The following is a 12,798-nucleotide window of genomic DNA, read 5'->3' as shown; positions in this document are numbered from 1 at the left end:
GGCTTCTTTTGGAGAATTTTTTAAAACCATACATCTTTAGGAAAAGTATTTATTCAGGACTTTCTTTTCAGAGTCAAGATTTCATATTTATGTGAAATATTACTAGCCTGCTTAATTGGATTTTAAATTTTCTATAAGTATCAGAATAAGAAGTATTCAAGTGACCTCGAGAGCAATACCAATATTTTTAATAATAGCAGCAAAGTGTTTTACTAAACAGCCCATATTCAAAAAATACATATTTCTAAACTAAATGCAAACTTGAAGTTTTAGATTATTTCGCGTTTTAGATATTAGAAATACCAAAGGGAACTGCTCTGTGTTAAGTAACAGTTTGATCAAATTTCTCTTTTCTCATTTGATTTCTTCATAAGAATTAATCTTAAGGCTAAATCATTGTCTTAAGTCTTTGAATGTTCCCTTCTCTAATGGTCCATACATTCCAGTTTATCACCTGTGGAACAAAAATTGAAAAAAGAGGGAAACTAAACCTGAGAGAGCACAGGGGGTGTATTTGTTAACGGGCTAGAGAGTACATTCTGCTTTTGTTTGTCCTAGCATTGCTGTCTGGGACCATGGGGAAGGGCCAGCAGCTCCTGGTTTCCTAGGACCAGTGTACCTGGCAGGTAGCAAGGAGTGAAGAGTACTGGCTACATGTGTTGAGAGTGTAGTTCTAGTCCAACATTCTGTTTTTTAAATAAATTTCCTAATTTTGAAAAAGGTTGCCTACCAAATGACTTAAATTCAGTATTAAGGGTTACATAGGGTTTTAATAAGGAAATATTCTTATCAGAGTTTCTGGGATGCTGGCAAAATTCAATTTGTTGACTGGAATGGTGGTTGCATAGGTTATTAATCTTATAAAAAATTAAGTGGTACATTAAGGTTTTGTGCATTTTTCTATAATACATAATTTTTAAAAGGATGAAATAGAACATATTTACTTAGTATAAGAATAGCAATAGTTTATTTTTGAGTAATGGGACTGTGCATCATATTTTGTACTTTTAAAAAACTTTTCAAAATGTCTTTTAACTATATTATTTTTAATTGAGATAAGAGAACTGAACATACTTTCTTGCTACCTCTAGGTAAAATGATGAGTATTCTGTTTCATGGTTTATAATTGAGGTGTCCTGTTGTGAGTCTTAGATCTTGAACATTTTTTGTTGCCTCTTTCAGTGAAAGGCAGATTAATCTACTTTACTCATTTGGGGACTTACTAATTCTCTTTTCTTTTAAGATAATGGCACTATTTTATATTTCATGTGTTATGTATGTTTATATGCAAGTATCAAACATGTCAATAGAATATGGGAACTTTTTTGATCAGAGGAGGGGACACCAGCTGGAACCTGACCTGTCTGAAGAAGTGTCAGCCCGACTCCGCCTGGGCAGTGGAAGCAATGGCATACTCAGGAGGAAAATGTCAATACTTGAGACAAAAGAAAAAAATTGCTCAGGCAAAGAGAGGGATAAAAGGACGGATGATCTTCTTGAACTTACAGAGGTATTATTTCTTTTGTTGATCAGAATGTTTTAAAATACCTTAGTTATTCACGACTGGAGTGAATGTTTTGTTTTGAGGAGTTTCTCCAGGGTAGGGATGTATGTATGAAGGAAATCAGGCCCAAGGGCTGATCAGTCACTGGTTACACTGATCATTAGTGATCTGTGAAGGTAGCTTAAGGGATCAGATTAACATTCAGTTAATGTGAGTAGACATAATTGTCACATATCTCGGAACATAATGAGTTCTTTGTAGATTCTTTTTCTAACCTTAAAATATTTGGAGTTAGATAGTATGGTTTAGACATTAAAAATGAGTTCATTGCAATTTTTTGTTAAGTGATTATGGTTCACTGAAGGGTCCCTTTCATTGATTATTGCATTTGAAGCATTCTGTAAGTTTTTACTTACAGAAAACAAGGTAAATTGCTAAAATTTTTTTGTGTGTGTGGGGAAACAGTATTGAAAATATTTGAGTGGAAATAATTTTGATTTGGTTTATAGATTCAATATGCATTTACCTGCGTATTTCTTTAGAATAATGAAGCCATCTATTCAGTCAGGACTCAGTTGCTAGATTGCTGCCTAGTTTTCTAGTTTCTGCCTGTTTACTTATTCTCTTCATGCCAAAAATGGATAGTATGATCTCTTTGATGTCCTAACTTTATTTTGAATGTTTTAAAATAAAAGTTTAGGAGGTAAATAAAGGAAATATGAAAATGTTTTTATAGTATTGCGGAAGGAGCAAAGACTAGGGAGTTAGATGCTGCTGTGTTCAAATCTTGGCTTTATCTTTTGATTGTATGACTTTGAGCACATAACCGAAGAGCTTTACCTCTTCTATAAAATGGTGATAATACTCTTGCCACAAGCTGGGATTAATGACGTGCTCCATGCATCTGACACCATGTTTGGCTTCTAGTGTTCAATAAATGGTAGTGGGATAATTGAGACCATACTTTAAATGTAAATATTATTACCCAATTATTGTTTCCAGAAGCTGATAATTGAGCTTTCATTTTTTATTACCATTAGTAAGACTGCTTTTAGTCCTAAATTGAAATCTTTTCATACTTCAATTTAGTAGGTCTTTGATAGTATATTTTTCTTAAGGGTCAAGTATTACAGAGATGAAAAGCTTTTTTTCAGTCTCAGACTTTCAGTATATGATAGTGGTTCTCTGTTAAAGTAGCAACCTGTGGACTTTCTAATTCAGGACATGGAAAAGGAAATCAGTAATGCTCTAGGCCACGGCCCACAGGATGAGATCCTAAGTAGTGCTTTCAAATTGCGAATCACTCGAGGAGATATCCAGACCTTGAAGAACTGTCACTGGCTCAATGATGAAGTGAGTTGTCTTTTTTTACCCTTTTTGACTATCATTATGCTTAACCATTTTCTGTCCATAACCAAAGTGGTTTCTACACAATTTTAAGTGGTTAGTAAAGAATCTTTAATTTACCTAAAACAAAAACATCTCAAACCTTAAAAAGATGGTTAATTCTGATTGTTTGCTGCCTTAGCTAGCAAAGTTTCCCTCTTCTGCACTGTACTTCATTTCGTCCACTACTTCATTTGCTAGTCTTTAGTGACATTTTCATAAACCCTGAGTGCAACTGATAAATGGAAGGAAGCAAGCAAGCAATACTTTATTTTAGATGAATTCTTATTGGAGCCGTTTTATTTTTTCAATAATAAAGGAATATGGTGGGCGGAGTGTATAGTTCAGTGGTAGAATGCATGCTTAGCATGCGTGAGGTCCTGGGTTCAGTCCTCAGTACCTCCATAAAAATAAATAAATAAACTTAATTACCTCCCCTGCAAATAAATGTTTAAAAAAAAAGTTTAAAAAAAAGGAATATATTATCACTATATGTACACCATGTGTTTTTTTTCTTTATTTCATTTGAGTGATAACTGTAAAAATTTGCCTGATTATCATTTTGTATCCTTACATATTTAGCTAAAGTTTACTCTTGGTTCTTGCCAATTTTCCAGTTGGACCTTTACCCAACTGCTCAGTCCCTGCTTTTTTCCCTTTACCTTTCTTCCTCCCTAACTATGATTAGTGACATAAACATATTCTTGTAAAACTGGAATGTTTTGTTTCACATTATAAATGTGATATGTGTATTATAGAAAATTTAGAAAATATAGGAAAAGTGAGGGAAAAATATTGTTCAAAAGTGCCACAACTCAGACATAAACAAAATATTAATATGTCCTTCCAGTTAATTTTTTTAAATTGAGGTATAATTTATATAAAGTAAAATTCACTTCTGTTAATATTTCTGCATATTTTGTGTGTGATATAGCTACTTACACCTTTTCATTATTGTAGGGTTTTTCCTTGAGTTCTTTCTCTTGGCTCTCTTACTCATCTGCCTCAAAAGTACAATCTTACTCCTTCTTAATCCCTCCCATTTTGCACTGATCATTTTTTATTTTCCATCTTCTGTCATTGACAGCCCTTTTATCTCCTTCTTAGTACCTTCCCTTCCCTAAGCTTCTTACTTTCTAGTTCATCCTAGTTGAATTAGGTAGAAATCTAGTTTTAATAATGTACTTGCCATGTTCCAACATTTACTTTACTCTCTTGGTATTACAGGTCATTAATTTTTACATGAATCTTCTGATGGAAAGAAATAAAAAACAAGGGTATCCAGCACTTTATGCATTCAGTACTTTCTTCTATCCGAAATTAAAGTCTGGGGGTTACCAAGCAGTGAAAAGGTGGACCAAAGGGATCAGTCTCTTTGAACAGGAACTTATTCTGGTGCCTATTCATCGTAAGGTACATTGGAGCCTGGTGGTAAGTTGAGATGGTTAATTGTTGGAGTTTGGATCATGACTATTTCTTAAATACAGGCATACCTCAGAGATATTGTAGATTCCAGACCACCAGAATAAAGCAAATATTGCAATAAAGTGAGTCACATGACTTTCTTGGTTTCCCAGTGTATATAAAAATTATGTTTACACTACACTATAATCTGTTAAGTTTGCAGTAGCATTATGTCTAAAAAACAATGCACATGCCTTAATTAAAAAATACTTTATTTTTAAATACTTTTTATGCTAACCATCATCTGAGCCTTCAGCGAGTCATAATCTTTTTGCAATAGTAACATCAAAGACCACTGATCACAGATTACCATAACAAGTATAATAATAATGAAAAAGTTTGAAATATTGTGAAGAATTACCAGGATATGACAGAGGCATGAAGTGAGCAAATATTATTAGAAAAATGGCACTGCTAGACTTGCTTGATACAGGATTGCCACAAACCTTCAATCTGTAAAAAACGCAGTATCTGCAAAGCACAATAAAATAAAGTGTGCCTGTAGTGAAGGCTACCCTTTTCTGTCCAGCAAGAGTCCGGTGGTATATGTTAAAGGCCTGCTCTGCATGCTAAGTCCCTTCTTAGTTCTTAAGTTGAACAACCTAGAAAGCTGGAAGACAGTCTGTGTAGCTGAGGAACTTTCACTTTTCATAGGAAAGAGTCTTAATACATGTGGGTTATTTTATTACTTTTACTTACAAGATGGTAGCAGGTTTACTGTAGAAAAGTAAAGGTACAAAGCAAAAACCAAAAAAAACCCCCCAAAACCAAAAAAAAACCCTTATCACTCTGAGAGGACCACTAATGTTTTGAGGAATGTTTCTAGGCCTTTCTCTAGGAGTAGAAATATATAATTTTATAGAGATGGAGCTCATAATTATCTGTGATGTCTTATTAAAAAATGTCTTAGAAATCCATTCATGTTGATTGATTTTTTAAAAGGTGCTTTTCTTTTTAGAAATAAAATTTTCACTCCTGTTATGGTTGTTTCTGGATGTTGCATTTTTCCATTATAGGTGATAGACCTAAGAAAAAAGTGTCTTAAATATCTGGATTCTATGGGACAAAAGGGCCACAGGATCTGTGAAATTCTTCTGTAAGTAAAGGCTGGAAAACGTCACTGTCGCAGTAGGCCCTTGTTGGGTGATCTTTCTTCCATCTAATCCTAGGAGGCTCTGGCAGATGGTAATCTAATGTGTAGTGGGGGCTGTCTTCCCAGTTGTTTGGAACTTGACTAGAATCTGTCTTTGTGTCTAAAGATAACCCCAAATCTGATCTTAACTGAGAAGTCATGTTCAGGTGCATTACTGAAAACAAGTTTGTCATATGTCATAATGTAAAATACATCTTATTAGAATTTTGTGATTTGAATTTTCTCTGGGATTGATACGTTATTCTTTTTTTTTTAACATTTTTTATAGATTTATAATCATTTTACAATGTTGTGTCAAATTTGATACATTATTCTGAATGTTGTAAAGAACTATTAGCTGGGGAGAATTATTCCTCTAAGTTCTTAAGCTCACTCACTCATGTCTCTGCTTTCTGTGATAGTTGGATTCATCTCATAGAACCTGGAGGTAATTTTTAATTTAAAACATAGGGTTGTAGGCAACTGTTTCAAATAGTAATTGCTAGAAGCCTGCCTTTAAAGCATAGCCACCTATTAGCTATGTACAGTGATGACAGGAATTTCACAGCGAGGAAGCAAATCCGTGACAGGCTGTTTTGAACCTCTTCTGCTCACTGGAAGCAAATGCAGATTCCAGTTTTTTATTTTAGTAAGGATACTTGAATAATTTTAATAATACTTGGATACTTTAATAAGGAACTTCTTTAATGAATGATATGAAGAAAAGTTGTTAAAAATGATTCTGTTTCATTGTTTTTAAGATCCTTTTTATTTATGGGTGCTTATCTTGAATAAAAAGTATAGAGAAGACATTTTTAAATCTTAAGATACATCAAATTGTTTATAAAGCAGTTATTTCCTTCTAGTCTTTTCTGTTTAAGATGTTTGTAAACTGTGTACAAATATATACATGTGTGCATACACATATATATGTATTATCACATGCCTAGAAATGTTCTCATTGAAATCATACAGCATAGTTTTGTATGCTGCTTATAACAGGATACCAAAAAAACCATACTTTTATTACATTCATACTTTTTCTCTCTTTTTTAATCTGAAGAGTTCAGCTTCCGAGGTTGTCTGAGGCCTAGTCCCTTTCCTGATGCCCCAAACCAGCTTTTCTCAGTTTTTTTTCCATTATCACTCCCCCTCCCCAAATTTTTTGACTTAATTTCTCTACAACAAGAGAAATTAACACTAAGGAATAGACTTTTTGTTTGTTGGGTTGAGCTTTAGAGGGCTACAAATCATTGAAATGTCTAAGATTTTTACTTTCCAAGAACCAGCTTTCACTACCTTGGGGACGACATTGCTGCTTTTGTAGAGAATGCATGTTTACCTTTTATGTGGGTTGAGATGAGAACCAAGATGCTTGTGTTAAATTTGAAAACCCTTTGGAGATTTGGATAAAGTCAGTCACTCTCAATACCTAAGTATACATCTCCTAAGGAATAAGGACATTCTCTTAAATAACTACAATGCCATTTATCAATTGGCAAACACTAATGTGTAATATACAGTTCATGTTCTGATGTCTTTAGATTTTTTTCCCTAATCCAGGGAGTCAGTCAGGGTTCATGCACATTCTTATGTCTCTTTAATCTCCTTTAATTTAAGAAAGTTATCCCACGTTTTTTTGTTTTTTTTTTTTTCATGGTAATGGGGTTTTTTAAGAGTCCAGGCCAGTTGCCTTATTTTATATGTTTTTAAATGAGAAAAAGTAAGTTGTAAGATGAAGTACTTTTTTTTTAATAGAATAAAATGTATGTTTTTAAATTGTGTGTATGAGGTAGAGTCGAGAACTAGAAGAAAACACAGCAAACTATTAATGATAACTATTTCTAGAGTGGCTATTTTGTGGTCTTTTGCATTTGACATTTTATATGTTTCAATTTTTAAAGGATAATCGTGTAATTTGGGGGTGTAATTAGGTTTTTATTTGTTTGTTTGTTTGTTTGTTTACTTACTTACTTAGTTATTTATGAAGTGGAGGTACTGGGATTGAACCCAGGACCTTGTGCATGCTAAGCACTACCACCTAGGACTACCACTAAGCTGTCTCCTCCCCCCAGTGTAATTTTTGTAATTAAGAAAAAAAAAGTGTAAAAAACCAAAAACAATCACAGTTTTAAAAATCTAGTGGAGATGGATTTGAGAATGGGAGCTCTGTTAATCATCACAATGCCTTTGTAATCATATGATAAGTCAATGGTAAATCTCCAAAGAGATTCATCAATATATTCCTTCTTTGTTGTTTTTTCAGTCAGTATTTACAGGATGAGAGTAAGACCAAAAGAAATATTGATCTGAATCTTTTAGAGTGGACCCACTACAGCATGAAGCCACATGTAAGTGCTGGTCATCTATATTTCAAATACCTTGGTTGCATTTCCTGTCAATAGCATGTTTAGACCTGGCTTCCTTCCTACCCTCACTCGCTAATCTGTAGGCATGCGTTCTCTTGAAGTGTGTATCTTAAGAATGATCTACTTCTAAATCTTTAGAAATTCATTTAACCAAGATGTTTGCTTTTTAGCCTTTATCTTGTTGCTTAGATTGTAAATATTAAATATGTGCTAGCGTGTCTCCAAAATACGAGGAAAAAACCAGCACAGTAAATTCAAGTCAGCTACTTTTCTTGATTGGCACTAATGAAAATTTAAAGTTGTAGTTCAAAACTTATCTGGGAAATTTATATATTTAAGTATTAAGGATCCTATGCCATGGGTCCTCAAGAATCAAATATGCTGTTTGTGAGTGTGCTTTGGATCTTGTCAGATTTGAATCTTATTCAGGGTTTTAAAAAGTATACATCTTTCAGTCCTAATGGCTTGTTTGTAAAGTAAACTACATGAATTCAGTTTTAGTCCTAACCTCTGTATAATGGCTCAACTATCTTTATCTGAAAGCCTTTTCATTTCTAAGTTGACTAATGAGAAGAATAAGCTGTGAAATTTCCTGAGGAGAGCACAGATACAGGAAGAGTTTTTGGGATGAATACTGCTTTCTGGAATGGGGAATGTAATAAAGAAAACAAATTCTCAAGTTTTCTCCACTGTGTGAGAGATGCTGGGCTCAGGAGAACAGTGTAGGATAGCTACCATGTGTATGGGTGCTGTACATTTTAATAAAAGTTGAGTTGTTGTCGTCTAGTATGTTTTCCAGCCATGGGATCAGACTCTTACTCTCCTTACGCTAATGCTTACCTTGTACTCTTGTGCTGCTTACAGCACACTGACACCAAGTGTGTATGGGGCTAGCCAAGATTAGTGCAACACAGGCCTGAGGAATGTGTGAGTTTACTCCACGGGGGCTTAGAATCCACCACCTTTGGTTTATGATGCCCTTAGCGCTGCTTGCAAGCAGTAAGCTCTGTTTTTCTCTCAGGGCAGAATTGAGCAGTTAAGGCAGGATTTCCTAATTGGTTAAGCCCTATCAAGAGGCTTTTTTTCTTTCTCTTGCTTGCAGCTGTGGGGGTCCAAAGCAGTGGTCTTATTTTTCTGGCCAGGGAAGAGAAGTCAAACTCTGCAGTGTTAAAATAGGTTAGTTGTATTGTAAACGTATTTCTGATTGAGCCACTTTCAAAATTTATAAATGCCTCTGAAACAATTCTGACTGGAGTTCCTGTTCCTGGCGATAAGCCTTCTTTCAGTCTGGTTTCTTTGTATGCGAGCTGAGAGATGGGACTCTCACTTTACTTTTCTCTTAACTTCTAAAAACCATTTTCTATGGGGGTTACATCCTCCATGTCATGGGTGGGGTTTTTATACCACATAAAGATGAGTTGTTTGTGTGTGTGTCTCTGTGTTTGTGCCTGATGAAATTTTACCCCTTCCTCCCCTTTTTTGGTAATTTTAGGAGATTCCTCAACAGTTGAACGGGAGTGATTGTGGAATGTTTACTTGTAAATATGCAGATTATATCGCTAGGGACAAACCTATCACATTTACTCAGGTGAGTGAAGACCCTTCCTCATCCACTTACTACTAAACAAGATAAACTCAGAGCATGTTACCAGTGCCTGGCACACATTAAGCTCTAAATGTTATTATTGCTGTAAACCTTGGCTGAATCCTTACTCTTCCTAGCATCAGGGTTTGTCACTGTATCTGTTCTCAGGTTTATCCTAGTCTTTGGTGACCAGTGGGTCAATTTGTGTTATCTCTGAATTTCAATGTTCACTGGTTCTTCAGTAGTACTGATATTTTTAGCCAAAGAAGTAGGCACGTCGGAATATGTAACAGCATGGGGAAATCAGGCCTTGTGAGAACTTAAGCTGCAGATTTAAGATGTAACTATGAGTGCTACCTTTCCCTTCTGTTCTGATTAGTTTTGGTTCTCCATAGGTCTGCATTTGAGTGGAAATTCAAATATGTTGGGAACTCCTGGGAATTTATGTTTGCAATAGTGAATTCTCAGCCTTTTTACAACCAAGGACAACCTCTTTTAAAAAAATAGTTTGCTAAAACAGACCTCATTTTGATAGATGTTGTCTACTAAATTATACTTATTGAATAGTAGGACTGATAATAACCACATTCCAGGCTTTTGGGCAGTATGAACTAACTAGGTCTCCCATGCTGAATTAATACAGGTGGTTAGCTTCAGCAGTTTTACTAAGAATAAATGTGCAGTTTTTTTACTGCATGGTTTGAGCTATTTAAAATAATTTATAAATGCATGCATTAAGACTTTTTAGGTCCCTCTACATAGGAAATCACTAGTTTATAGTAAAATGGTATATCCAGCTATTTATAAAGAAATACCAGGAGTACCTCAAGGTATGGACTTCTGATTTCATCAAAAGAGTTACAGATGATTTTGAATTTGTCTTGCATGTTGTTGCTTTGAAAATTGGCCCATGTAGTGACTATCAGTTAAAGCGAAATAATATATATATATTTTAAAATTATTTATTTTTGATGGGGGGAGGCAGTTAGGTTTATTTAGTATTTATTTATTCTTGGAGGAAGTAGTGGGGATTGAACCCAGGACCTCAGGCATGCTAAGCATTTGTTTACCAGTTGAGCTATATCCCCCCCAAAGCAGAATAATATATTAAGCAAAGCATCTCATTCTTTGATGCTTCTAAATAACAGGGAGTTATTTGTTCTTTGAACCTAAGATATGAGATTTGAAGGTGAGAAGTTGCTCTTTGAACAGAATTGGCAATGGACAACATTTGGTAGAGCAGAAAAAGAAATTTGTAGATTAAAAAAATTTAAGTAGAGTTTGTGTTTTTTCCATAAAGCAGAATATATTTATTTCAGAGTGTTTTGAAAAATACAAAAAAAAATGTTTTGAAAATACAGATAAGTAGAAAAGTTACCTATTGTGCTACCACTTAGCTATTTTCCTTTTTGGTTCCCCTTTTTTTTTATGAAGTTGTTGGTGGACTCTGTTGTATAATTCTACATCCTGCTTTGATTTCCCATGTAATATATGCTTATGATACATATAATAATACACATTATAAACCTCCTTTTTAATGGCTTTATAAGTCTGTATCATGAGATAGACAAGTCAAAGCTTACAAAAAGTACATTGACATCCTACTTTATTTACATGCTACACCTAAAGGTTGTTGATACTGGGCACTTTCATGTGTAATGTATGTGTTACTTATGGATTCTTTGCAGCACCAGATGCCTCTCTTCCGGAAGAAGATGGTGTGGGAAATCATTCATCAGCAATTGCTGTGAGAATGCCCTACCCAGTCCCTCCAGCTGCTGGTGATTCTTTCACGGATGGACGTTTCCATATACCTCATGCATTGTGGGTTAAAAAGTCCCTGTATCACCTCTGTTCTCTCACAGGTACTGAGCTGTCAGAAGTGCATGAGGCCTCTCTCTGCACCCTAGTCCTGACTTGGTGTGCAGAGGGCTGCTTGCAACCCTGTTTATAAGGCCGTGCCTGCTCAGAGCCCTGGACTATTCAACCCACACAAGAACAAACGCTAATTAATATTTTTTTTTAGAAGATTTTTTTTTTTTTTCCCCTGTGAATGTGGGAAATGCAGCATTTATTCTATGGGTTTTTTTTTTCTGTGTGTTTGTTCACGTGTCTTCATTCGCTCACTCATTTGCAAACATAATGGGCAGTGGCTCTTTTCTGCTGCTCTTTTAAAGTTAACTCTAAATTACTTGTTTGAACTATTTATTTCTGAAAGGAATGTTAATCAAGCTGCCACTCCCTGCTGAAGTTCAGGAGGAAATCAGTGGGGGTAGGAAGGAAGGGTTAATTAACTGCTCTAACGCCAGAGCAGTAACTGCCAACTTGAAGCTGGAAGTCTTTCTTCTGAGGCTTGAACGTGCCAGGAGAAGCACTGTGGGGTAGGCTCCGGTTGCCTTTCAGAGGAAGTCCCACACTGCAGCACTGGCATGGTGTTGTGGAAAAGTGGAACTGTGGCCAAGGAACTCTGGCTATCCAAGTGTCTTCAGAAGAGTGTCGTAGTCGTCCTAAAGAGACTTCCCTCTCTGGAAATGAGGTGACTTGGCTATTCTTGAAACTGGATTTGAAGTACCTGTAAACCCTAAATCTTCATTCTCATCCCAGATCTGGTTGAGTATAAATCTCAGATAAGGGCTGGCCTGAGCTGTTCATTTCAAAAGATACTATTCAATTTAAAGCTATTTTTCCTCAGAGTTTTCTTTTTTTTTTTTTTCTATATTAATGAAACCGAAATTAAGTTCTGTACTCATTAGGATTCACATCTCCCTATCCCACCCCTACTGAAATCCGTGGAAGATTTAGTACTTGGCTCTGAGGTTGCCAGTTATACAGTAATCTATTTTGCATATGAAAGTTTGTATTTAACTGTTTTGTTCATTAAAAACCTTACAGTGATTACACATATTTAATTAACTTCAGAAAGTTTAGAGTTGGTCAGAACATATTTTGCAAGATCTAGTGCCTAGTGTTGCTTTTCCAATGTAATAAAAGGTTGTCTGGCAGAACCTGAAAAGTATTTGCTGAAATGATTTCTAACCCTTTCGCTACTTAAACCTCCCACACTTGTCCTGGTTCACAAAAGCAAGAGGTAAAACCAGAAAAATTGGGCATATGTTAGCTATGAACCAACATGCCTGCCACCTGGAGGGCCCAGGCTGCTGCTCTCCAGCCAGTTTTCCCTGAGATGTGTCAAAGTTTTCATACAGGACCTGGGATCTATGATGTGGATTGAAACTGCTGTGCCTACTTGATGGTCAAACCAGAGGTCTTAAGTGTGCTTAAGTGATGATTAAAGAGTGTGAGCCAGTTGGGCTGAGTCTCTCTCAAGCTTAGGCTGTACAGAGAAGCCTTCCTGCAG

The 12,798-nt window shown here is 35.4% G+C and overlaps 1 protein-coding gene across 4 annotated transcripts in view; it reads left to right on the top strand.

The window, feature by feature from the left end:
- Window positions 1-12,453, top strand: part of SENP2 (SUMO specific peptidase 2) — a 29,163-nt gene extending 16,710 nt beyond the window's left edge. For 3 of the 4 annotated variants that reach the window (XM_045519741.2, XM_010959194.3, XM_010959193.3), the window contains exons 11-17: window positions 1,334-1,510; window positions 2,726-2,857; window positions 4,118-4,321; window positions 5,371-5,450; window positions 7,753-7,837; window positions 9,348-9,443; window positions 11,129-12,453. In XM_045519741.2, coding sequence (XP_045375697.2) covers window positions 1,334-1,510; window positions 2,726-2,857; window positions 4,118-4,321; window positions 5,371-5,450; window positions 7,753-7,837; window positions 9,348-9,443; window positions 11,129-11,191 — 837 coding nt within the window. In that variant the 3' untranslated portion in view covers window positions 11,192-12,453. Of the gene's footprint in view, window positions 1-1,333; window positions 1,511-2,725; window positions 2,858-4,117; window positions 4,322-5,370; window positions 5,451-7,752; window positions 7,838-8,957; window positions 9,304-9,347; window positions 9,444-11,128 lie in introns of those variants that run through there. The other variant, XM_074366604.1, reaches the window with a different exon arrangement.
- Window positions 12,454-12,798: the final 345 nt, after the last annotated feature.

This window comes from Camelus bactrianus, chromosome 1 (genome assembly GCF_048773025.1).
Source record: "Camelus bactrianus isolate YW-2024 breed Bactrian camel chromosome 1, ASM4877302v1, whole genome shotgun sequence".
Taxonomy (NCBI): domain Eukaryota; kingdom Metazoa; phylum Chordata; class Mammalia; order Artiodactyla; family Camelidae; genus Camelus; species Camelus bactrianus.
The sequence above is the reverse complement of the archived record's forward strand: the minus strand, read 5'-3'. Positions and strand labels throughout refer to the sequence as shown.